This window comes from Aulonocara stuartgranti, assembly GCF_965226115.1.
Source record: "Aulonocara stuartgranti genome assembly, chromosome: 10".
Taxonomy (NCBI): domain Eukaryota; kingdom Metazoa; phylum Chordata; class Actinopteri; order Cichliformes; family Cichlidae; genus Aulonocara; species Aulonocara stuartgranti.
This window is the reverse complement of record NC_138946.1, coordinates 4,875,344-4,902,798: the sequence shown is the minus strand read 5'-3', so window position 1 is coordinate 4,902,798 and position 27,455 is coordinate 4,875,344. Positions and strand designations below refer to the sequence as shown.

The 27,455-nt window shown below is 39.6% G+C and overlaps 1 protein-coding gene across 2 annotated transcripts in view; it reads right to left on the bottom strand.

Moving 5' to 3' along the window:
* Positions 1 to 203: 203 nt before the first annotated feature.
* The window catches only part of LOC309715909 (polypeptide N-acetylgalactosaminyltransferase 10-like), a 119,235-nt gene continuing 91,983 nt past the window's right edge, over positions 204 to 27,455 (bottom strand). The window contains exons 7-12 of one of the 2 annotated variants that reach the window (XM_082549389.1): positions 27,066 to 27,183; positions 20,737 to 20,844; positions 12,246 to 12,467; positions 11,492 to 11,608; positions 6,577 to 6,726; positions 204 to 5,835 (exon numbers count right to left, since the gene is read on the bottom strand). In XM_082549389.1, the coding sequence (XP_082405515.1) occupies positions 5,671 to 5,835; positions 6,577 to 6,726; positions 11,492 to 11,608; positions 12,246 to 12,467; positions 20,737 to 20,844; positions 27,066 to 27,183 (880 nt within the window). In that variant the 3' untranslated portion in view covers positions 204 to 5,670. Of the gene's footprint in view, positions 5,836 to 6,576; positions 6,727 to 7,688; positions 11,364 to 11,491; positions 11,609 to 12,245; positions 12,468 to 20,736; positions 20,845 to 27,065; positions 27,184 to 27,455 lie in introns of those variants that run through there. The other variant, XM_082549390.1, reaches the window with a different exon arrangement.

Here is a 27,455-nt window from a genome sequence, read left to right as displayed (position 1 = left end):
TGACACTCCCGGCTTAAAGAGGTGGTTAGAGGCGAGAGGCTTCTAGTATAAGTCCCCCCCCATTATAAAACTATATAAAAGGACTTGATTTGATGATAACTTCATTTGTGTGTGATAACTGATTTGATGATAACTATTTTATTCAACTATGGAGAATTTTTTTTTTTAAAAAATTAAGTCCCAGAAGCACAGACAGACGTTCATCCAAATATAGAAACCTTTTTATTTTACAATTTTCAGAAAAAAATATCATACAATTCCAGTTTAATTGTACAGTTTGTTAAATACCTAAATACACCTTTACAGTTGCAATGTCAGTAGAAAAAAAAATATTGGATATTTTTGAGATACAAAATGTACACTTCCCTACACATCAAAGCTCACACACCTACACAACATTGTGTGATGGGCCACGTTGGCCACTGACATTAAAAACATTTGCTCCTGTAAATTACGATTATTCTGCCCAACAGACTTTCGACTGAACATGTGAAGGTGGGAAAAAAAAACGTAAAAATGCATTTGGATCTTAACGTTATAAAACGTTTCAGCACATTTACGATTGCTCTATCCCAGCAGCTGTGGAAAAGTATTACATTTGAAGTGTTTGTGTACTTGAACTGTGGTTTATACCATTATATGGGTGCCAGCTAGGGACAGGAATTGAGGATCGGGTCTTGTAGGGAACAGTTCCCAGTAGTTCAATTCCTTTCCTTTGATATGTTTCTTAGTGATGGTGTCGACTCTAAAAACGGTGCCAATGAGAACCGATCTATGTTAAGTGCTAGTGAAATCGATTTGCTAAATTCGTATCCCTAGTGTCTGCAAGGAAGTTTTTCTTTACTTAAATACTTTACCACAGTGGATAAAAGCTGAAATAAAGCAGTGCCTGAAAGTCTTCGACCCAAGTTATCCTTTGATGTAATAAAACAAACTTTACATGTGCAATGGAAAGGTACATATTACTCTGATTGAAAAAAAAACCCCAAACTTTTAAAAGCTTATTCAATTAAACATAATTGAAGCAGTTGGCAACATCCTGTGAAATTTCCCCAGAGACACAGATCCATTTAAGTTAATTTTTAATTTAATGCACTTTGTACAAAACACAGTAAAGATGAAGAGCATGAACGCAATTTTGGCATCATCTCGTTTCCTCCCCCATCCTTTCCTGCAGAACAGCTGATTATCATTGCTATCATCCTATCTGCAGAATGCAGTTCCCATCATTTTGTGACGACTCACTAAACTGTCAAAAAAAAAATTCACAAAAGGTGCTCCTCGTCTTCCTGCCCTCGAGGCAAACATGCCAAGCTTGGGATTATTCTTTCAACAACAGGGAGAGAGAGCTGAGTTTAGACTGTAGTGAGATAGCTTAATTTGTTATACTGATAATGTTATTTTAACCTCAGATTTATTAGTGATAGCACCAACATCTCAATCATGGTGGATCCAGGCCTGTGTGACTGGGGCTTTACCAAACATTTTCCTGAAGGGAAAAAAAAAAAGAAGTCATGTTAATGACGATTCTGGTTGTGAGACCCAAAAGACTCAACTCTAAATACCAGCAATGACCTCTGCTTCTTTTCTGCGCAGCTGAGGCAAGGGGAACATGAAGATTACTCTGCAGGGAAGATTAGGACATCTAAATAAGTCTTTTGCTGTAATTTTGTATTTTATATTTTGTTACTTAAAAATAGGACTTTGGCTATTCTATAAAGCATTTTAGCACGTTCCAGGTCAAATTATATCATGATTTACTGTCAATAAACTGTCAGATACCTGTTTAAACACTGGCCTTCCAGTTGACTAATCATGGCGTTCTATTTGACAGCTAAGTTCTACATTTTCTCTAAAATCAGCTCGTCCTACTGCATTTGATCCTGCTGCCCCTGATGTTTTATTGGAATAAGGGATTTTCTGGCCCTGCTACAGCTCTTCATGCCTAAAACATCTTTGAAAAAGCACAAGCTAACACATCAGCTACCTAAAACACTTTTCTTACTAATTCTATACAACACAGCCAAAAGTCTGTAATGATGATAATCTTCTTCTTTTTATCCAAGATTTATGTGACAGTTGGGCTTGGCAGACTCAAGGAAAAACAGATGCAATAAACTGTTCTGCAGGATAAATGTGAGAGAAGAAAAACAAGATGAAATATTAAAGAATAGTACACTTTCTCAGAGAGAACTATAAAGTAACTTTTAGTACTTCGACAGTCTCATTTGAACCAAAAATGTTGCCTTATGTACCCACCTTCTATAAAACTTCCACAAAGAGTGTTCGTATTGACAATTCTTTAGAAAAAACAAACAAACAAACAATCCCAGCAACAGCCCAGCCCATTATCAATTCTAGTATGATGTCAAAGAAAAGAAATTCAAAGAAATCATATCTGGATATACAGTGGATAACAAATTGTTCCTGTTGGATCATCTGCTGGTAATCTTACTCGGTGGTCTGAAACAATAATTCTAAGTCATCTTTTAACAATTTGACAGTGTACAGTGTACAACAAAAAGGTTTACATTTAGTACGCTCCTGCTGCTAATAAATAACAGTTACATGCTGGTAAATGAACCATTTACTGTAACTCAAGAAGGGTTTTTTGAAAAGTAGATCAGGTTTTAACAACTTAACAGTCGAACAGGTTAGAAAACACTTGTGATAGTTATTTATCTTCACCTCTCAATCTCATTGCAAATCTACCAGCTCTGCTATCTAAATATGGGTTCTTGGTTAGCATTTGTGTGAACAATTTATGTGATAAGACAGAATTGGAAACAACAAATCATTGTTTGCACTGATTGTGATAAAATCCGTTTTGCATTTGTGTTGGAAAAGGTTTTAATCTGCACACAACAAGGAGCTCAATATATATTTTTCCCCAACATTTTCTAATATCTGACTTAAATACTGAAATATTGTGATATATAGTGAATATTACCATTTCTTTTGGTCTACTACTGCATGTTAATATCTTCCAGAGCCCAATACCTGGATCTGATGATTAAAATGGCACACACTGAACATTGTTCTGCTTCACAAAATGGGATTAGAGAATGTGCGCAGGCGACAGACCAGAACATCCCAAAACATAGTGTCAAACAGGGATTCAAGCAAAATCACCATCAGCTAAACCACAGGATCAAAGAAAGGATGAAAGCACATTTGATTAAAAACAGAATGAAGAAAAGGATTTATAAAGGCGGATGGCGACACTGGTAAACAAAGACAGCAATTTCCTCTCTCATTATAATATTCTGGATTGAACAAGTGGGAAAACAACACAGCATCATATCATGATTTCAATACAACAAAAGGTCTTCTTAGGGTTGTGGTTTACTTTTGACAGCAGGAGCAAATATGCTGGGAAAACAACAAAAAACAGTCTTTTTAGCTCTATTCACAGCCAGCAGTTACACGTGTGTTCACAAAGCCAGTGGTGCGTTCAAGGTCCTGCACCAGAAGTCAATTCATGATCAGTTCAAAGACTTGAGGAGTCTTTTACAGCATAAAAAAAAAATCCAAGCAAAGTCACTTCCTGAATTGAGGAATTGTTCCCTATTTTCATCTGGACATTTCAGGCCACACACATTTTCTGCAAATACACACAGCAACATCTAGTCCTCTTCTAACAAGGCACTAAGATTTCATTCAAGTTTATCATTCCATAAGTGCTTAATGCATTTTAAACCCCCCTCTCACACTCACACACACACACACGTTAGTCTCAATCCCAGCGCTACCTTGGCGAGGCTATCCTGGATAATTTCCCCTTTTGGTCTCTACTCCCGCTCACACTGTACTCTAAAGTGATGTGTCAGCATGGCGGCCGGCCAATCAGGCAGCCCTGCTGAGAATCAGCTGGCCTGTCAGTCACACGGCCAGCCATCCGGGCGCGCAGGGGTCTATTTGTGGTGCTGCCTGCTGCTCCGCACCTTGACGAGACCCCTTGCTTGGCCGTCTGTGACCGGGTTGCTTTAGTGACTGAGTGGAAAGCGGCAAATAGCGCACAGAAAGCAAAGGAGAAACTCAAAGAGGTGTGACAGCTACTCCCACTCCCACTGTCACCACAATAATGACAAAGAAGCTCTCGTGGTGCAGTCAGACAGAAGTTTGGCTTGGGAAAACTTACAGTGCATATTATAATTATTATTATTATAATAATTGCATATTGTTTTCTCCATTTGCTTTTGGTACAGCCCCAACAAAGTACACACTGTTGAATGTAGCAGGCAAATGAGCCCCAAACTTTAAACATCTTGCTGTGTGCGTAGTGCCAAAAAAGCACACTTGCTTGTATACTGCAAATCCTATGAGATGTAGTATGAATAATGAGGAGTCGTCGTAGTATGGGTGATGCGAAGTAGCACGGCTATTTAGCTAACAAACCGCAGTAACCACGCAACCTTAAAACTAAATTCTGAACAAATACCTCCTGATTTAGTGGTCACTGCTTTGAGGAGCTTTTCTCAAAGCATTCTCAAATAAATGGACCCACTCCAGGGTGAGATTTCACAGGAAGCACTTGTTGGAGCCTTGTTGCAGTGCGATGACCTTACCTTGGATCTTCTGTTTGCCATTGTCGCTTTTATCTCTGCGTAGGCCTCAGACAGCCTGCATTCTTATTGGCTATTTTAAGAGATGCAGGACCTCTATGAAGAAAGCAAAATCTAGTCTGACTGCACCATTACCCAGCAGGAGTCAGCCTGCACATACCCTGGCATTGGATAGCGCTCGCCTCTGAGGAATATAAGAAGAACGTGGCACAGTGACAAATCTGTGAAGGACTAATCAATAAATACAGACAGGAAAGCAGAGAATAAGGAACAAATAAGTGAGGCACGTGCAAAAGGTCTTATCTCCTTGGACCGTCTTTGTCAACTTTCACCCACTACATTCAATGCAGCTCTGCCCGCAGACCAGGAGTTACATGAGGGGAAGGATGAGGGAGGGAACAGAAGGTTGTAAAGGAGAATCACTTCACCAGGTGATTTTCAGAGTGGTTCTGCCTGGCTTCACCCAGGTGTCAGTACGACTTTGGCTCAGCAAGAGCCCCTCCCCCCCTTCATCTACCCCCAGGGAGGTTGTCAGAGCTGGAGAGACATAAGGATATTTGAGAGGGAGAATGAAAAAGGTGGGCAAAGGTGCAGTCATGCAGGCAGATAGAGACGGACATGCAGGCAGTGGCAGACCGGGAGAGAAACGAGGGAGGAGAGATTGGAGGATAAAAGGTAGATGGACAGAAAGAGAGGGAGAGAGAACTGCAAACAACAAACCCCCAGAGAGGAAACAGTACAGGGGAAGAGAGGGAGATTTGAAACGGGCAAAAGAAATAAAGAGGAATGGCAGACGATAAAAAAATTAAATAAAAATCAGGAAGTGAGACAGACCTACTGCCACAGCAGCACCCCGACAGAACACACCCATCTCTCACAGAGTAACTTTTACACAAATCCCATCAATCAAACTCAAACCCAATCTTCCCTCACACTAATGCGTTTAACTAACCCCCTCTGCGTGCCGTCCTGCCTCACTCCCAGCACCCCAAAGAGAAACAGCTGTCACCTCATTGCGAGGTAAATGGGAAATACCCCAGTTCGCAATAGCAGCAGCAGCAGCTCCACTTCTGCGTGAGTCCTTCCTCGTGGATGCTGCAGGACTTCACTTGGCGCCCTGATTGAAGTGCTCCAGCACGGTGGCGTTGGTTTTCTCAAATAGCCACTGCTGAGTGGGCGAGGACGGGTCACACGTGTTCATGAAGACACGCCGCTCGTTCAGGCTGCTGTCGATACAGCTGTTGCTGACGGGGTGATACAGACTCTTATCCTGGAGGGAGAAACAAGGGAGATGACGGGCTGCGTCAAAGAGAAACTCTTTGGAAGCTCATTTGAAACATGGACAGTGTTTGAAACAATGACTCCCTGACAGCTATTGCTCTAAATGCTCAACATTTTCATGTCTCGTCTGTTTTATGTCAGCGAGAGGGGATATCTCGACTGTTCAAACCTTCTGTTTGTGAGGGACGGCCAATGAGAATAATCTTGGGTTAAGGGTGGAGGACAGGAGCTATAATGGCTTGTTTGTGGTGGAGGATAAAGACTGCACTAAAACTCAGCTCATGTTAAACAGTGACTCATGCAAAGATATTCTAATAGAATCAAATAATGAATATACAGAGCTGGGAATGGGTATAACAGGTCCACTTTAAACCAGTGTTTGCAAGTAACGCTTTCAACTTGTGTTGTTTACTGCTGCCAGCATGTTTCTTTGTGGCTACATTAAATCCCACAATGGTTACAAAAATAGAAACGTGGCCCTTTGTAATAGCCGAGCATAAAAGCACAACAACATAATGAGCCCCGTAGATTCGGTTAAAAAGTGCAAAGCTTTGGGAACTGATTAAGCATTCTTGAAGTCATTCATTCTGAAGCAATTACATTTGCAATTTTGCTGTTTTGTACTGTAAGAGGAAAACAAAAAGGCTCAGAGAAAGAGCTCACCACACAAACATTACACATAACCACGCCGAAGGCTCCGACTCTGATCTCCGCTTCATCTCTGTCATACCTTTCTGTAGCGCCACAGCTGGTTGCCTTTCATGCCGTGGCAGTCGTACAGGGTGACGGGGCTGTTGTGGGAAATGGCATCGAAGCAAACTTTTTTCGTGTGCATGGGGTCGCCCACCCGAATGTCCTCTCTCCAGCCAAACGTAAACACCTGCAGGAGATATAACGTAATGATTTTTTCCTTTTTTGAAGTGCGATGATCTTTACGCGACATGAAAAATTCTCAGCACAGGGTGAAGGGACTTGCAGGGGACTTGAAATGAATCGTTTGTTTTGTAGGTCAGAACTTTTGAAAAGAGCGATACAGGGTTAAAATATCAATGTGGGAGAAATCGTTTTTATAACCTACTGTAAGAAACTTTCACTTTCCTATTAAGCTGCTTTTGCTCCTTTGTGCTGTTTTGCTTCTGTAGAGTTCAGAATTGAATTTTATAAAAATCTAAAAGTTTATCATAGTTGTGGCCTTTGATTATTGATGGGAACTTCTGACCTGTTTTATACAGGAGGAGACTTGAACACCTCGGTTTCTGGAGTTTTCTGTATGAAACCTGTGTTCTCCTCTCTCCTGGTTACTCTGGCTTCCTCCCAAAACCCAACAACATGCACGTTAGGTTAATTTGTGATTCTCTGATTGGCTGTAGGTGTGAAGTGCTATGGGTGAAATTGGCTTGCAGTGCAAAGTGCTCTGAATGGTCAGTAAGAGAAGAAAAGTGCGATACAAATGCCAGTCTGTGTCCATTCAGTGTGAATCAGACTTTCAGGGAGGAATCTAAAAATAGCAGCCGTACTGGAAGCAGTGCAGCACTGACAGGAGAGTTCACTACACTTTAGTCACCATTTTTCCCCCATATCCAGTGAGGGTAACACATCTGACTGATGACCGAAAGGTAGCTGGTTCAATTCCAGCCGGAGACACAAATGTCAGGAAACGCATCTGGTGTAAGACTCTGCCAAATCCAACACGTGGAGTTACCTGCTGTGGTGCCCGTTTGTGAAAAGGGAGCAGCTTTTAAATAGGCAGATTTTTTCAACTCGCACTGCATTTTGTGTATATATATATATATATATATATATATATATATATTTACTAACCAAATGAAAGAGTTATGTACACAGCAGATATTTTTTTAACCGTTTACTGAAAATGTTTATCCTTTGTCCTCATGTCAACCAGCCCATAAACATGTCTGCATGCAGAAAAATGTCCTAATATAATACACTACACTGGGTGCATTTTAGTGCATGTGGTCTGAAAGAAGACCACAGTTTTGTAAAAGAAGAGTCAGGTTCAGTCTATGACCACAATATAATCAAATCGCTACAAAACCCTCCTCTCTGGACTGCTGGTGTCATAGAAGGTGCTTAAGCAAGGTATCATGTTTTTGACAGATGAGCAATAGTGTACCTTTTGTTATTATGATTCCCCGTCATTCTTCACAGACGCAGACATATTACTAGATTTTGACAGACTGTTTCCATCTTTCTCTGCAAAGGTTATTTTAATGTGTGCAGCCTTTTCCTTTGTCTTTACTATAGTCACGTATATGTACAAAGGAAACACAGACCCAACTGCGGGCTTTGTAACTCTCTAAGCAGTCAATCAAATCTTTTATTCAGAGCACACGTGAAAACAGGAAACAGAGGACGAGCTGCAGAAGTCTGAAGAGGAGAAACAGGTGGCGGGGAAAGGAGGCTTAAAGAAAATTTAGTTCAGAACAATGAAGAAAAGGGGAAACCCCAACTAAACCTGTTCATTATTTTAAATTAAACACTATTTGAAGACAAGCTCTTATTATTTTTAAGGAGAAGCCTTATTTTACTTGAAATGAGAACAACACTTTACTACTTTATTATTAGAGTAGCCTTTAGGTCATTGGGAAAATTAGTAATAATTTTTAAAATACTGCTGAATTTTACTGTGTTTTATTTGATAGCCGACACTCATTTCTGTTCATTCTGTACACAAATGAGTGTCGCAGTAATTTCACGAACAGATACATCCTGAAGTTTGCTGACGACACAGTGATCGTCAGTCTTCTAGTGGGGGACGAGTCAGGCCATGGACAGGTTGTAGATGATTTTGTAAATTGGTGTGATGAGTCCTTCTTTTCACTTAATGTGTCTAAAACTAAACTAAAGGAGGGGAAAAAACTATGATTATTGATTTTAGGAAGTCCTCTGATAGCTCATCACATATTATCATTAAAGCTGGGATAGTTGAGAGTTATAAATATCTAGGTGTGGTACTTGACCATAAACTGTGTTTTCAATCTCATACTGATGCCACTACTAAAAAAGTTCAACAAAGACTTTTCTTTTTAAGGAAAACGAGATCTTTTAATGTCTCATCTGAGATGTTGTCTTTGTTTTATAGAAGTTTTATTGAATCTGTGATGTTCTTTTGTATCGCTGCCTGGTTTGGCAACCTGACGGTGAAGAATAAGAATCGGTTGGGACTTCTGGTAAAAACTGCTTTATTTTTGATTCAATAATTTTGTATTTATCTTATATCTATGAATACAGAGTATATCCATAATTACATACAGTTTTTATTCATGGTTCTAAACCTAAAAAACAAAGACCAACGTGTGCTGTATCAATTGTTCTTTTTCTTGACCCTTAGTTTGTTTTCTGTGACAGTGATGGATTAACGCAGCTTCTTATGATCCTTATCCATTTGTCTACATGTCGATGAGTTCATCAGAATGATTGATATCATAATCTGCTGATATCAAAGCTGCCTTAGCCGTGAAATCAACGATTATGATAAATCTTGATATGTACAATGAATTGAAACGTCTCAGCTAACAACTCATATTAGATTTTTGCATTTAGTTTCATTAAAACCAGCAAATGACTCATTTTGATTTGGTAAATGTAGAAGTATTTCTGGATTCCAGACATATCCAGACCAAAAAAAAAAAAAAAAAAAAGTCTAATTCGCTCTTACTTAAAACCAAACATACAAAATGAAACTTTTAATCTCCATCTGTGTCCAGGTGACTGTCGCCCCTCTGGCTCCCAAACACTGTCTGAATGATTTGCTCCACTCCTGTACAGGATCGAAAAGCCCCGACAAGGACAGCTGCCAGAGAGGCCACCTGTGAGCTGCAGCGAATGCATTTCGTGCTGGCTCTGAATACAGATTGAGACTGTGACACAAATTAAACTACAATGCATCTTCAGATTAAAGCAATTAAACTGTCAGAGCTCTGAGGCGCAGTATTTTGGCTGTGGAAACAAAAGGGGACATTCAATCCATTAAGTTTGTATTATGAGCTGTGCTTTAAGATCTACGCTGTGACGTGTGAGTGCAGAGTCCTTTTAGAACAATGCAGAGATAATGAAGAAGCTTTTCCATCTATGCGGGCACTATTTTTTTTGACATTTATGTCTCGTTAGCTGACAAAATCCAATTACTTAAGCGATTTCATAAATGTGCCCTTAGGAAAAACCTAAAATCGCTCAACTTTGTAGTTGAAAGGCACATTTGTGGACCACCAGACTACGCTTTCCTTTAGATTTCTTTTTAAATCTACATTGTGGAGTATAGGTGATCGCTATAATGCTTATTACATCCTGGACAGCCTGATGACACAGCAAGAAAATAGCCGTTATAATAAATCACTCCTACCTGTACACCTGCCACCTTCAGCAATGTAAGGACTGGCCCACACTATCGAAGCTAACAGAAAACTCCCAATGCAGGGAATGCTGGGAAATCTGACCACAGTATAATGAATCTTCTGAGTAAGTACGGGGCGGAGAGTGAAACACATCACTGACAAAATTAAAGAGCAACTTCTTTTAATAAAGCATGCCAGGATCCTGATGAAATCAAGGGTGCAATTACATCAACTATTAAAATTATATGGGGAAAATTAAACTATTAAAAACTTCTAAAATAACGACTTTTGGCCCGGGTATCAAAAGAAGATCAAAGTATGGTTTCTGCATGCCTAATGTTGAATTAATGTATGAAAAAGGAGGCAGTTAAAAGTTTCAAAAACAGGCTTTAAAAATAAAAAGGGAACTGTGTGTGCAAGGGTTTCAAATATTTAAGGGCAGGTCCACAAGAAAAAAAGTAAAATAAAGTAGAACGCAAGTCTTTGATGAAAACAAAACAAAACAAAAAAACCTGAACAAAAACACGAAAGAAAAAAAAACATTATGATGGATGAACCAAAACTCCCATGGAAATAGAAAAAGATAAGATAAGATAACCTTTATTAGTCCCACACGTGGGAAATTTGAAAAATATAAAGAAAAACAACAAAAAACAAAAAGGCCGTTTCTGTTGCAAAATCCTTGGAATCATAACATCCTCTGGGACTCACGGATTGGCAAAACCTGCAGTTTCTCCACCGGCCACTTGGGCTTGTCTTTAAAAAGTCAAACCATGTTGACGCCTATAAATCTGTACGCAAAGGCCACATTTTTTGAGCTTTGTACTGCAAGTTCAGCTTGGTCAGTAGAAAGATCTGACAACATGGCAGACACACTCCAGGTTACCAACGCGAGCAGCACAGGCAGCGATGATGCTGTGCCGAGTTTGCCTAATACAGTTACGCTGCAGCTTACGCTTCCCCTCAGGATATGTCTGGATTCTATTTTGAGATTTTAATTTAATGAAGATGCACATTTTGTTATGATCTGGACAATGTCAGCGCATTAATTCTCTGGATTTGCAGGTTTTCTTTATTGCCGCCTACAGTGATTGTATCAATGGGACCGTGTTAGGCGTGCTCACTGTGAGCACACAGGTTGACTTCTTTCTCACCACTCTCCCTGTATACAGAAGAACTTGGGTTAAATGAGTAATAATTAGACGTTAAAGGTGAACTAATAACATGACCTTAATCAGGCTCCATTCAAGCTACACTGATTAATAACTGACTTCAGTGACTTTTTCGTACCTGTCCATGTCTCCAGCTCACATCGCCTTGTCCCTTCACACAACTCTCCAGGCGGATAGGACTCCCCGACACAAAATGTTTACTCTCCATACACATGCTGCTACCCACGTTACGGATCTTCACCAAAAAACACACATAAGAGCAGAGTCACATAAGCATGAAAGACGGCAGAAAGACGTTATTCAGGCAATAAGAGTTGTACATCTTCAACAGAGATCAGAGGTTTTCTTAACTACCAAAATCACAAAGAATATAATGCAAAAAAAAAAATCATCAGGCAGCTTCAAGTAGTATTACACCATTAGTTTGGGTTATTTCAGGAGGCAAGAACACTGCAATTAAGCTCTAATTAAATTCATGCACTGAGTGTAACCGGTCCACAGCTCCAGACAGCAGTCTGGTATGACAGACAGATAGGAATATTAGAGCCAAATGGAGAGAATTTCTGACAGCTTCTTGAGTTATTTTAGAGGAAACCGCTGGTAATTACTCTTATCTTTTGGCCTGCCATACCAAAGGAGAAAAGGAAGAATTTGCTTAAGACACCAGTAACAAGACCAACTATCTTTAGACTGAACCTCTGGCACACAAAGTGGCATTTTAAAACTAAACTACATGAAGCTGAGAAAAAAATAGCTTCACATTACATATTCAAAGTACTCACTGTCATGACTTTCTAACACACATTTCTTGGTAGCTCTAGTTCCATCTTTCAATTAGGCTGCCTTTAATTAGAGGATAAGAGCAACTGTACCTCTCCCCATGCAGCAGCAGGAGGCTCCACAGGTGGGTAGTGCTTGGGCAGATCCCAGGCCACCTCACTCATGAACCACTTGAAGTTCTTGCAGTTGAGCCGGTTCCTCAGCTCCTTCTGCACAGTCATGTCTCCTGCCGACAGGTGGCGGTACTCAGGCCTGCGCTGGTAGATGTACTCGGCGTACTCGTCCATCCACACTTCTGCTACTCGCTTCAGGTTCTGAGATCAGAATGGTTTCTCAGTTAACTCTACAGTTACAGACCACATTTCACACTGTTAACTGTCAGAACAACAGACATCAAGTTTTCACACCAATCAAATAAATGACTATATTTATAAAAATGTTGTTGGTTCATTTATTGGCAAAAGCCGAGGCTCACAGAATAACTTTGCTACCATCAGGTTAGTTCTTTGTATATGCAGTAAATTCTTCTTTCAAATTCTGCTTCTTACACAACTACATGATCAAGTTCTGCACGAACTGGACCAACAAATACCCCAATTTGCTAAGCTGTCACAAACTGACTGACAGCAGTGATTTGTGTATGTAGTGCCTGAATTGGCTCATCAGACAGCAGCCTCTTTGGTTGACAATCAAGTAATGCAGGAAATGCAGTTAAAAGTAAAAAAAAAAATAATAATAAAAACATATATAGCACCTTTCAAGAAAAAAAAACCCAAAACAAAGTGCTTCACAGAAGCTAAAACATAAAAACAAAAATCAACCAAAGGCAAGTTTAAAAAGATACGTTTTTAGCTGTTTTTAAAAGAGACCACCGAATCCACATATCTCAGGCTCAAAGGGAGAGAGTTCCACAGTCTAGGGGCCACAGTTACAAAAGCTCTGTTGCCTTTAGTTTTCAGCCTCGTGTGTTGGACAACCAGCAAGCCCTAATCACATGACCTCAGGGACCTGCTGGGAATGTATGGATGTAAAGGTTCCCTGATATATGTTGGTGCTTGTCCACGCAGAGCCTCGAATGTCAAGGTCAAAACCTTGAAGTGGATTCTGAATTTATTAGGGAGCCAGTGCAGCTGAATCAGCAGGGGTGTGACATGGGAGTACTTGGAGGACTTGGTCAGAAGCTTTGCAGCAGCGTTCTGAACAACTTACAGATGCTCCAAAGAGGCTTTATATAAACAAGCAAACAAAGAATTACAATAATCCAGACGAGATGAAACAAATGCATGAAGGACAATTTATAATTCAAAAGTGCATAGCAGTGATAAGAAATGTCCTTAAAAGTGCTCAATAAGTGCTGAAGAGGAAGTAAATACAACAAAAACAATAAAGGCCCCAAAACGGAACCTTGTGGCACACCATAGGCAAGAAAAGTAGAAGAGAAACTGTACTCAGAGGTAGCCACAGAAAAGGATCGTTCATGCAAATAAGATTCAAACCACTCCAAAGCAGACCCTGATATACCCAGCCAGTGTCTTAGCCTATCTAGCAGAACATGATGGTTCACAGTATCAAAGGCGGAGGTCCAACATCAACAAAATGGAGCATTTTCCTGCATCACATCTCATCAAAATGTTGTGGGAGACTAAGAGTTTTACTTCAAAGACGCCCAAGTTAACTTTACAACAACTTTCAGGTAGAGAAAGTTGTTTTTGTCTTTAAAGCCTTTATAGCCAATATTTCCTCTTTTTTCTTAATAACGTGGCTGTTTCAGTGTATTACAATTTGGGCTATTGGCTGCAACAAGTGTCCACATGCACATTACATTCCTTTGTGGCTACTAGTTGGTTACTAATGGATATTCCAGGCTTTGTTTGTGCAGGTAACCCTCTAATATATTTACCATCTTACCATATGTAAATCAATAATATATTTTGTTCCATAAAAGAGCCATGAAAGATTTCACAAAAGCTGCAAATAGGTGAAGAAATCTAATGAATTTTCTTTATGATAAATGCATTGATAAAAAGTCATGAAATATGTTAGAAATTTAAATATTTGTGAAGTTTCAGTTTTTCAAAGTCATCTAATGAGAAACTGGACCAATTGTACTTGCGTCTATTCCCTAACCAACCACCAGTTTGATCATCAAAGTGGTGAAATTCCCTTTAGGTTAATTCCAGACTCGTAATCTGCAGAACAGCTATCTGAGATTCTGTGTTAGTTTTGTCACGCTGTGCAGCACATTTAATATTCTCCCCTATGCCTTTTTTTTTCTGCTTTTGCTGTCTGAAAATATTTGTAATAAATATATAAATAAATAAAATCTGCTTTAAAGTCTTACAGTTAGCTGGCCTGTTAGCTAAATTCCTGCCTTTCTGGGCATCGTGTCTTCACTGCAACAAACAAAGCCATCATTTGTACATCCTGCCACCCTTGAAGTTTTGATTGATTTGACATGACAAAATGATCAAAGCCGCTCAGTAGAAAGGAGGCCAGTCATCATACAGGACCTGTCATCGTGCCCCGGGAGGCGAGAGATGAAAAAAGTACCTTGTCTCTAGTCACGAAAGCAGATATAACACTGAACTGAATTATGTGCTAATTTACAAGGTGCCTTTATAAAGGATGAAAAACTGTTTCTTTTCTTTTTTTCTATATACTTGGTGTTGGGAAGCTGTTACGCCTAATTAGGTCTCTAATGACATTACACATGGATCTGAAACATTCTTTGTAGCTTTATGAAATAAGAAAATCTGAAATCAGCTGTGAGACTGGCTTGGCTTTAACAGAAGAAAAGGAGCAATATGCATAATGTGAGTTGATGTTGTGAATCCACACTTAAGTATTACTGCTTTGTCAATTCAACTTGTTTTTATTTTATATTTATATACTGATGACATTATTCACTAAAGATTGAAAAGATGAATTATCAGGAAAGAAAAACCCAAATGCCAACTGCATTCATTCTTCCTCTTTACTCAGAGGGGGGGCATCTTCTTTTGATGCACTCCAGTGGCTCCACCTTTTCTCCTCCCCTAAAGAAACCCAAAGGTCAAAGTCACCACTCCAACCAGATTTAAGGGCTAATATGCCTTGGGAATAACCATTTCGATAACCCCAACCTTAAGGTGAAATTCTTAGAAAACGTGGTAATTTTAAGACTTTTCTTGGTATTTCATCACTAAGAGCTACTCTTAGTGCAAGGAAGTCCTGGAGAATAAAAAATAAGGATTACGAAACAAGAAGCCCTTCTGAAAAAGTGAAACACGTAAAGGTCTGATTTAATGTCTTTTTACAAGATCACATCTTGAAAAAATAATTGCTAAAATCATGAGGAAAAACAATTTTTTTTTTTAAACCATCAGATACTGATAGAAAACCAAGGAGGAAAAAAAATAGAATATGGACTTACTGCAAGCTACATAAACAAAACAAATAAACAGAATATATCCATGTAGGTTGTTTGGGCAAACAAGATGCTTCTTTAGTTTTTATAAGAGTTCCAGATATTTAACTGCTAGCGGAGTTGTGTTGGTTGCTTCATGTGGTGCTGGTAATATCATTGCACAACCACATCCATTACGTTATTCGCCTGAACGATAGGTGCATGGCACGATTGTGCACGGCACGATTGTGCACTCGGCAAACGCACCGTTGGCACAACCTGCCAGGTTATAAAAATCAAGATGTGCACGACCCGTTGAAAACAGCAGCTAACGACAGTAGCGGTGTCGTCAATTTCATGTCAAATTTGTCATATGGTGCTGGTTGCAAGGCACTGAGATTTCCTGACCTACCATATCTTAAGATGTTGGTCATTATGTGAATCATTTGAGAGACACTGTAGAATCTACACATGTCAAGATGCGAGTAGAGCTCGAATCACCCGAGAAGACTTCCAGGACTTCTTGGTACAACATTGAACACTCGGATCCTCAAAAGAGTTTCCCTTCTCTGTGTAGGTGGAGTAAGTGCACAGGACAATAGAAGTCTTGAGAATCTGAGAGAGGAGTAAAGGACTCCATCAATGTCCACTGTGAACCGTCGCTCAACAGAGATTGTTATAAGATCTAACTTAAAATGAACAAGAACACCCAAATGTAAGACATCAGCTACAAAGAATGCATTATTTATTGTACATTTAGGCCACTAAATTATACATGTAGTGACATAAGCTCACAGAAAAAGCCCCACCCTTTTTGTCTCATTATAAGAGCATTAATATTCATGACTAAGAGGCATAAAACAGGTGAGGAGGAGAGAAATCCGATGCAAAATGAGCGACAGTAATGGCAGCACAGACAACATCTGACACGGGTTCTTTAAGCCTGCTTTGAGTTGCAAACATAAAAGCCTGAGCAATGCGAAATCCATCCATCTGAAGCCTTTGAGGCGTCAGCCTCTGGGGTGCGCACGCATGCCTGGGAGTATAGATGGTAGCAGCCTTGGAGGCAGGGATGGTGAAAGGAATGAGAATACAAGTTCAGCAATCCTCCCAGGAAGGAATAAATACAAATCCTCCAACCCTCGGAGGTACAGATGTAGTGAAGAAAAGCTTCCAGCCACACACACACAGGCACACATAAAATCCCTGTAGCAAAGCTCATCGCCTGCAGCAAAACTCAAGCTCTGTGCTCCCTAGGTGAAGTGCAGTTCAGTGGTTCTATCTTCCTGTGTGCCGACTGGACTTAGCGGTGGCTGAGATTCCCTGATGTGCACACACATACGTGCACACAAAACTCTATAAATATGTCTGGAGATCCTTTGTTCTCTTTATCTGTACCTGCTGAAATGCTTCTCTCACCACGATACTTAAAAAAAAATCAACATAAATGGAAAAAAAAAAAAAGTCTTGAAGGTTTAATTCTTTCCTGAGGCAAAAGATTTTTAGAGCACGGGAGAAGTGTCTCTTAGTGAGCCATGACTAAATCCTTACACAAACCAAAGTCTTTATTGAGTCCTGTTAAGGGAATTCTTCAGTCCGTTAGTTCTGCATGTCTAGATATACATTCTGGATTTTGTGCAGCAGATCTCTACTATTAAAACTGAAACAGTTAAGGCACTCTGATGGACTGGTGACTGCTCCAGGGTGTATCCGCCTCGCACACTATGGGAGCTGGGACAGACTCTGGCCTCCCTGCAACCCTAAGTTTGATAAAAGTGGCGGGGGGGAAAAGGGTGGATGGAGGGAAAACTCTTTTTACTCAGTTGGGGTTGGTTCAGTTGCTTTGAAGTGAGAGCCACAAACAGTGTGTCATCAACAGCAGGTGGTGTCAAGCTGCCAAGCAGACGGGAGCATTGACCGGCACCGGAACTAAAGTCATGGACTGTTGACGACATAGTCAGCAACAAAATGGATTTTAGCCACCTAAGGGAAATCAATAGTGGTTTAAGTTTATGCCCTATTTACCCACAAAGCCAGAGCACATCATCAGATTGACAACCCCGCCCCCCCAGCAATTTTACCACACAAAATCTTAAACTTTTTCCACCTCCTGCTGTTTTGATTGGTTATTTTATATTATGGTGTCACATTGTGACATTTAACATTTTGGGGTTATGAATTGTTAGCCGTCTGCTGTCTTCCTGCATGTTGCAGGAGAACTTTATGCTTCAGTGAGCAGAGGGATAGAGGGGTGGATTTGCACAAGTCGAATGTTTGCGAAATAGTCGAAGCTCTAATCCAGCGCTATCAAACTCATTTTACATGGTGGGGTACATAAAGTCCAAATATGATCTTAAATAAGAAATGTCTGTTAGTAAGACGACTGTGAAACTGCCAAAAACGCAGCTAAAAATGCAAATTTATGCCCTCCTTGGCAGTTTTCACACTTTGCAAAGTCATGCAATGGGCTGTTTGATTACGTGATTATGTTTGCTGTGTTTGACACCCCTGCACTAATCTATTGATTTGTGTTCCTCACACAACATTATACTTGTGCTGCTAAATGAAATTTTCCATCATTTTGCTGATCATACTAGAGCTCGAGTTGACTTGATTTATTTTGATATGATATATAGAAATAAACATCTAGCTCCATCTCTCTGAATGTTTTGTTGGAGGATATATTTGAAGTTATGTTTTCCAAAACAACTGACACATTCTCATAAATTTAGAACTTCTAAATTTATCTTCATAAATTTAGAACTAATCCATTATAAAATATACAGAAGCAGTTCTTTGTAGTTGTTGTTGTTTTTTTCCCCCAGTCCCTACTGAAGAGTCTGGACAACACAAATGATCCAAAATACGCTCAGTGATTGTTACTGTCATTTGGAGGGGGTCATGTCCGTGGAAGTGAACATGTATATATATATAGTAATGAGACTTGGGCACTCTCAAATTTGCCAGCCATGTACAGTAAGTATTTACTTATATAAGGATGTTATTCAGTGTCTATTAAACACTGGTCAGTGTTTTTCACACCAATGTTTAAAAAAAGAAAAATCACAAATAAAAAGTAAACAAAACAAAACAAAAAATAACAGCTTAAGAGCACTTTGTAAATTGTGCTAACCAACCTTATGCTTTTAGAGCTGAACTGATAACTAAGGTCCACAAAACAGAGGTAAATCTTAAAGTGCTGTTTGTGTGTGACAGCGCTTTGTGTCATTATCATGTAAGTCATTTTAAAAATGACTTACATGATAATGACATGTGGAGAAAAAAAATATACTAAAAAACAAAACAAGAAAATGCCAATCTTTTCTCCCCCCAAGCTGACATACAAAAAAAGCTCTGTAGATCTCTCTCACACACACACAGACACACACACACACACACACACACACAGACACACACACACACACACACACAAAAAAACACCTTCCACTCTTCCTAACATTTTTTCCGTCAGATCTTCTATCAGGTGTGTTTGAAAACAGATATAAATGAAGAGCCATACATGCCGAACATGAAGATTTTTTGTTATATTATTTACATTTTTACAATAAGCCATGGCCAAAATAAAATATACCAGCTAATACCAAAATTAAAAATTAAAATTAAATACAACAGTTGGTCAGTGACTTCAGCCATCACTGTGTGGTACAAAAAGAGCCTTTGGTGTTCAGAGTTATCTTGACCTAAGATCGCGCTAATTCATCTAGTCTAATGGGGCAAGTCAGTAGTAAATAAAAACCTGTATTATTATTTGATTCTTTGTAAACTAGTAGAGAAATCAACAAAAACCTGATTCATAACAGCCCCAGGTACAGTCAATACTTTTATACTGTTAAAACCAGCCTGTTTGTTTGCTATCAGTATTCAATACAGCCTCACTGTGGGGCTAATGGTCAGACCAAGAAGGCAAAAACCGAGGCCAAAGGGATTAATTACATATTCATCTGAGCCAAACAGAGCCAGGTGTCAGAATGAGGCTGAGTCATGCATAATGAATAATGTTCAGCTACAGGCCAGAAAGCCATTTTTAACACTTCTCATACTGTTAGGATAGCAGTCACAGTGTTAAAGCTGCCATGGAATAAAGAAAGAATTTTCTCATAATTAGCTCCCCTAAGTTGTATGCTGTGTGTGTAGGTGACAACTTTTAGAAATGCAAAGTAAAGGAAACAAAAGCTGCTAAAAGCCTGCATCACACTCACAGCGGCTTGCAATTCAGTGGTCTTTTCATGTAATGCTAGCCTTCAGTATTGAGTAGATGGTAGATTTTGGATAGTAATCGGGTTTTTACGCCCAGTCACAGATAGGAGTTGTTAATGCTAATGCTTCTGCAACCTCCCAGGAAGGGTTGAGCGATGTGTTAAAAGTATCCAACTGCCACCATCAGTGCAGTAATCACAGGCTGCTGATGTTTGTGTGTGCATGGCAACGATCATTCCCCCATTTCACTGAGAGACTTAAATGAAGAACTTTGAGATGATGGAGTTAAATGAAGAAACAGGTGGAGGTCATGCATGTCAACCGAGTTCGAAAGCAGGGTTTGTGAAATAGCTGCAACTTTTAATACATTCATGCACAAAAACACAAATCAGTGTAACAGTTTTTATGCGATGGCCCAACATTTAATGTCCCTGATCACGATTTTTGTCTGTCTGTTGTTTACCGAGTTGTGTCCAAATACACATCAATATTGCGCGTAGACGGAGACGTGAAGAAATCCACTTTTGGAGGTTGGAAGGAGTTTAACACTCACACTAGAGACCAAAGTTGAAGTCATACACATTATAGATTTTCACACAACATCTGTAGAGCCCAACCAATGCAGCATTATTAAGACTGATACTGATATTTAGTTATTTAAACCTGATTCGGATTTTGTTTCCTTTCATATTAAAGAAACTAATGGATTTCCTTTGCATTTACTTTGTGTAGTTATTCATTACACTCTGCTCAGCACCACCTAGACTGACTGGTTATTATGTTTGTGGCGCTCCAAAGCGCATTGGCTTTTGTTGTTTGGACAGTAAAGAGAAGAAAGGGTTTTTGAGGTGAGAAATTCCTAACCGACACCTCTGCACAAGGCAAGACATTTCACCATGAGGTCACTGAACAAATACAAGGCACCAGAAATGGAAAACATCAAGCTTTCCCATAATGCATAAGACAGATCTGAGACTTACCCTGGCAAGGCTGACACCACCAGGAACTTTGTAGGGGACATACTTCCTGTAGATGTGCCCAACCCTGGAGCAAGGAATGTCCTCCATCCGACCACCACACATCCACACCTACAGAGAGAGAGACGGGGACTCAGCAGTGATAAAGATCATATCTGAGAGTGAATTTGTGTAACTGAACAGCCTGGAATTGAGAGGGGCAGATGAGGTTAACATTTCCGAGATGAAAGAGAAACTATGTGAGAAAGACAAAATGTGGGAAGACACGACCAGGAAAAAGCAACTGAGAGTAGACAAGGTCAAAACATAAAAGGAAAAAAAAGGATAAATGGGAGAAGTAGGAGAGGGACCTTTAAACTGAAGAAGGGTAGGGACTGTATAGGGTACGCACAGGGGTGCAAGGTATGCTGACTTGGTCATGAAATCCTGGAGAGAGGAACAAAAGCAGCAGGTTCAAGTAGCACAAAGAGAGTTGAAAACTTCAAAGAACTACAGATATGGATCCTATTTTATAAAGGACTGCAGAGGTGATAGAACTTTGTGCAATCTAGAAACACATGAACTTTTTTCAGAGACCAAAGAGAGGAAATTACACCGAAGAGAATGAGACAAGTCAATCATGCTTAGCTAAATGACAAAGACTTAAATTGGATTTGGTATGCTACTTAGCAAAAGCAGAGCTACCTTTCAAGTCTACAGGGTGTGAAAATCTAGTAATTTAAAACTAGAATTTAAGTGATTAGACACTTTAAATTAATGAGAAGACTTTGGGGTCAAAAGTTTGACTATATGAACTTTTTACCCCAAAGAGTTCGGGATTATCTTTTTTACATTACAAGCTTTGAATTTATTCTCTCAGTGTGCTGTTGATGTCAACCCGTTTTTTATTTAGCTGAATGATGCAGACGTGTAACAGTTGAAAGAAATTAATTATTACCACCTATTAATTAATTACCACCTAATTATCAGAGTTTTGGTATCAACCATAAAATGTAGTCTGATCTTAATCTAAGTCTCAATTATGCACAAACACAATCTGACTAACAGATAAACGTGTCGATAAAATATGCAAGAAAAAAAACTAATAAAGATTCAGCTGAAACATTAACACAGTGTGCTGCACAATAACGATCAAACTAATATCCAATACAGATGTGTTTAGGCTACAACATGTTACTTAGAAATGTGTGCTGCTGACTTCTCCACAAGCTACTGGGAATTAGATGTTCCAGTTAAGGAGATCGGATGGGACATGTGGGTTGTAGAGGTGTTCTCGTCTATATATAGACATGCAAAAATCTGCTCTTCCAAACAAACTAGTGTAACTCATTTTCATAGCACCTTAGAAAACTAACATCAATACCAGTGAATGAAATACCAATAAATATTTGGCCCGTTTAGCCAGTTTAAGGCTTACATACTAGTTGATTATGAATATTATGGACAAAGCATTTCAGGAGATTAGGGAAGAAGATCAAAATCTGTCTAAAAGCCAGATTAAAATACATCTACTTTAAATCAGGATTTAAGATTTATGTAAGATTTTATTGAGTGTACTTTATATGAGATCTCCACCAAAACCTCCCATGACCTTTACAGCACACTGTCCTCCATATCCGCCTAAATCTTGCATTCCTCCTACTTCTGTCGTGACTTGAACCTCTGAAGCCTGAACGTCTGATGATATAACAGTCATAATATGCTGTCTTTATACAATTTGAAATTCAGACACTTTAATCTAGAAAAGTCTTCCTTGCCTTCGGCTGAAGGTCAAGACATTTTCTGAAAGAAACCTCTCTGGTGATGAAGATAGAGGCTGTATTTAAGCTCAGGCATATAGTAACGAGAGCAAAATTATAATTTCCCACCTGAATGTTGTTATACTCTCATTCCCCTCCCGATTCTCCAGAGTGGACATCAGCTGGCTGCTATTTCAATTCAATTACTCCTTGTCAAGTTTGTTGCATCGCTCCAGCTTGGACAAACAGAATCGGGGGAAATAAGAGATTGAATCTACCCTCTCCACACTGTGCTGTAGGGGGGAAAAGTCTGACCTGCTGCACTGGTGCCTTCCATCCCCTTTATCCCTGCACTGAAGCACTTGAGCTTAATAACAGGGGCGCCCCACCGCAGGAGGGATCAAGAGCTCGGGTTCAGTGGCAGTCAGATTAAATTAAAAGTCTTATCACTCACCTCTAACACCTCAACCTCTACAATCTGCTCGCCTCAAAACATGAACACCAGAAACCACAGCACGGCGGCCCAGAGCAGCTTTAAAAGCTGTGTCCTTTTAAAGTACCATCTTGTTTATATAGCTCCTTTCAAAAACAAATTATAGAATGCAATTACACTGGCATAATAATTTAATTCCATACACATAATCAATCTGATTATACCTGACTTTTGGCACTAACTTACATCTGAAAAGTAAAGTGAGGAATGGTTACCTTAATGAGAGAAAGGGAATCCTTCTTAATGTATTAAGAAGATATTTTGGCTCTGCACTCCAACTGCAGTGGTGCTACGGATCGATGTTTTTTAGGAGAAGATGCCAAGAAATCTAGCATACCAACAAAAAAGACCCGGGAAAAGAATGCAAACGAGTAAACATGGATGAAAGCAATGTAGCTCTTAAATTATTTTTAACAAATCAGCATTGCAAATGTCTCTTGAAGGGCTTTGATGTCTTTTCATTTAGAAGGACAAAGAGGGAAGGAAACGCTATAGCAACAACAGTATGATGGAAGAATGAGTCTCTTTTTTTAGTCCAAATAAAACTAATCTCACCCAAGAATCTCTCAATCTTCCTGTTACCAACTCAAAGCTTTAGTCACTAAATCCATTAACCTTTCATGCAGAGTTTGCTTGCCCAATTAAGCAAAAAATGAACGGCGCATTTATTTAAAGATGAATGGTGTCTGCTAGTAAAGCCTGATGCACAGAAAATGTGTGTGTGGTTCATAAAACTCCTTTCAAGCTTTCACAGCTGTCAGCCGGGCAGCAGTGTTCATCAGTGTCCTGAGTTCAATTCCAACATCAGGCCGGGGTCTTTCTGTGTGGAGTTTGCATGTTCTCCCCGTGTTTGCATGGGTTCCCTCCGGGTACTCCGGCTTCCTCCCACCGTCCAAAGACATGCAGCTTGTGGGGATAGGTTAATTGGAAAATCCAAATTGCCATTGTGTGAATGTGCGAGTGAATGTGAGTGCGAATGGTTGTCTGTCCCTGTGTGTTAGCCCTGCGACAGACTGGCGACCTGTCCAGGGTGTACCCCGCCTCTCGCCCTATGACAGCTGGGATAGGCTCCAGCGCCCCCCCGCGACCCTGAAAAGGAAAAGCGGAAGCGAATGGATGGATGGATGGATGCTTTGACTATTTTTTTTTTTTTTTTTTGGCATTTGTCAAGGAGTTTTTGCGTTTACAACAGCGGTCCCCAACCCCTGGGCCTTGGACCGGTACCGGTCCGTGAGTCATTTGGTACCGGGCCGCGAGAGTTGAGGCTCAGGTGTGAAATGTATAATTTTCAGGGTTTTTATCGGTTTTCAGCGTTATTTTGTTATCGTTTTTATCGTTAGCTCTGTTTTCCTGGGTCTTTTCACGTGTGTTATGAATAAATCTTCTTTTTTTCGGTACCGGTACTAGTTTTATTTTGTTGTATTTATCCGCGACACCTTAAAGGCCGGTCCATGAAAATATTGTCGGACATAAACCGGTCCGTGCCACAAAAAAGGTTGGGGACCGCTGGTTTACAAAATTATTACCACCATCTAAAATGTATGCCACGGTTGTCCTAAACTAACAATATTGCTCTTTACTAATCCAGCAGTTTGCAAAAGCTCAAAATTGTTGTTATCCATGAATTTGACCAGATTAGTTATTTACTCATCTAAAAATCAGTTTTAGTAGATTACGCTTGATTAATTTCCAACTTCTCAGAGACATCCAGTATGCTGGCTCAAGTTTAGTTATAAGAATATGAACTCAGTTGGTTTTATATAATAAATAGTAACAATTTTAGTCTTAAACATGTTTGAAATATTTCTGTATAGTATACTAACTAATAGTGTTCCCTTGTTTTTATGACAGATGCTCTAATAAATTTGTAAATATATGTATATAATGATGTAAAAAAAAATATTTTTTTCCCTTTGGTCATAAATGTTGCCTATGTGAAAGTAAAACTTTTCACATAGGCAACATTTCATGCAAGGCATACGTTAAAATTTCTCTTATTCCGTATCAATAGCAAAATGGCATTATGTTAATATGAAGAGGCAGTCACAAGTAAAACTGTTTTGATGGAAAATTAGATTTAGGTGTTCAATTTGTATAAACAACAATGCCTCTGTGCTGGAAATTTCACTCTAAGGAACAATCGCAGTACTATCACACAGGAGCATATGTCCAATTTCATCAAACTACACAGCAGTGGCCTTTGTGTCTAATTGAGTGAGACGACAAAAGTCCTTACTCATTCAAACCAGAATTCAATTATTGTGACGGGCCGTTTTGTCTGTCCGGCGCACGCAGAGAGGAGGGGGAGACCACTGCTTAACATACTGGCCAAGTCGCAAGCAGTTATGGCTGTGTTGTAGAATAATTCATGGTGAAGTACCAGACAAAAACATAATCTAATAGGGACTTCTGAGTATGATTAATGTGGAGAGTCGTAGATGCAACAGATTATATTTGGCTCATGAGTTGAAACCACAATGAGGGAAGCACCATTTGCTTTACAAGTCTTTTAGCTGCTTAGTTAAAGAGATACGGGGAAAACCAAAGAGAGGGAAGCACATGGGACCAAAATTCTTTAAAAGCTGTTTAATGTCAAAATATAGTAATGCTGAGCATATGAGCATTAAAATCAGTAAGCGCTTATTAAGAAGGAGGTGGTTCAGGAAAAATGAAAAATGTTTCATTTACTCCTGCACTTAGCAACAAGACCTCTTTTCTTAATAGCTTTACAGCAATTTAAGTTGTGCAACTATCTTCTTCTCATCCAGGTCTGCCCATTTCTATTGCAGTCTTTATTTAGTCCAGTTGCTTTCTAATGCATTCTAACCTGTTCTCGCCTCTTTTCTCTTCACAAGCTCTCTCCTTCGTCTCTTTTCCTGACATTGACATCTCTTGAAGTGACTGTAACCAATTCTCAATTTAGTGACAATGACGTGGTCTTTCCTGTTGATTCTGATATTATCCCCCCCACCTTCTCCTTTTGTTGCACCTTGCCATTACTGTTCCCATTTCCTCTGAACACTCTGCTCTCTGATTTTCATCAAATTTGACAATATCTCCATGAACACGTATTCTCTCCTGACAGCCTCTTTTTTCCAGTGTGTCTGCTTTCTGAGTATGTCAGTACTCACATGAACTTCAAATTTTTCCCCTTCACAGGCTAACCTTGAATCAGTAAACAGTATTTCATATACTTGTTGGTGATTTTGGGCTTATTCGGCTTTAATCTTTGACAGCAACACTGAGTCACTGCAGATGACTATACTTTCTACCACTTCCTCTGCCCACTCTCAGTGCTAGAGGATGTGCAAAAAGCTAGACAGCATACAGTCTAACTGTTGTTTTCTTACTGACCCCAGTCTCCTGAATCACCACTGCTTCCTGCTAATGGATGATTTGACTTGTCTGTTAAAAACTGGCAGGTCAAAGGAATTCCACAAGAAAACCATAAAAGTTCTGAGGCGCTCTGACAGCAAGCATTTTGGGTCCTCTTAGAAGCGTGATCATCTTTATCCTATGACGAAACAGGACACAGGTAATCCGAGGGCACCAGGGCTCACTGGATGGCTTGAGGTTTATGAAATGATGTGAATTATGCAATTTGACCTTCATGGTCTCTAAATCTCAACCCAGCTGAATGCATAAGGGAGATTTTGCACCAAAATACTAGAGAATGATTCAACACTGTAATCTCAATTTCAAATGAATTTCTTTGCCAAGAATGATGTCATCACTTCTATACAGTTTTATTATGACTTATTAGTCATGTGACTTTTGGATACAAATTTTTAAATAATAGGAAAAAAGCAATTTTTACAAGATCATGAGTCAGTGACAAGCATGACTGAGGTTTCAGTGCTGTCATTTTCTGCTTACACACACACACACACACACACACACACTTCATAACCCTGGGTTTAGTATATTCAGTACCAAACTGAAATGCCTGAATCCAAACATTAAACCAGGACCAACACGTCTTGGGAATCAAGTCAGCTTTCTTCACGGACGTCAAAGTGATTTTATTGATTATTTTCGACGCTACACTGCACTTGTGTGCACTCTTCTCTCTTTTTAAATTGTTTTTTTTTTTTTTTTACCTTGAAGGATATCTCGTACTGCTCCCCTCCCCAAATCTCTAGACCGGTGTCGTATCCCCCGAGCTCCCAGAACCACTTCCTGTCGACAGCAAACAGTCCACCTGCCATCACTGGAGACCTAAAAGACACAAAGGCACAGTTGAGCATATATTGGAATACAACAGGAAGTATTAAAATGACTTCAAATCTTCCAGGCTAGCCACACACATAAAGTGCCAGGTTTGAACATCCCGTGACTTGCTAAATGCACACAGGATTAAATAAACAGAAAAGTGTGTTAGAGAATTCCGGCTCTATCCCACTCCAGAGCTGTGTTTTTCACATCCCCACGTGTGTGTGGCAACCCAGTGACACTCTTCACAGCACAAAACCAATTAACCCATCTGAACC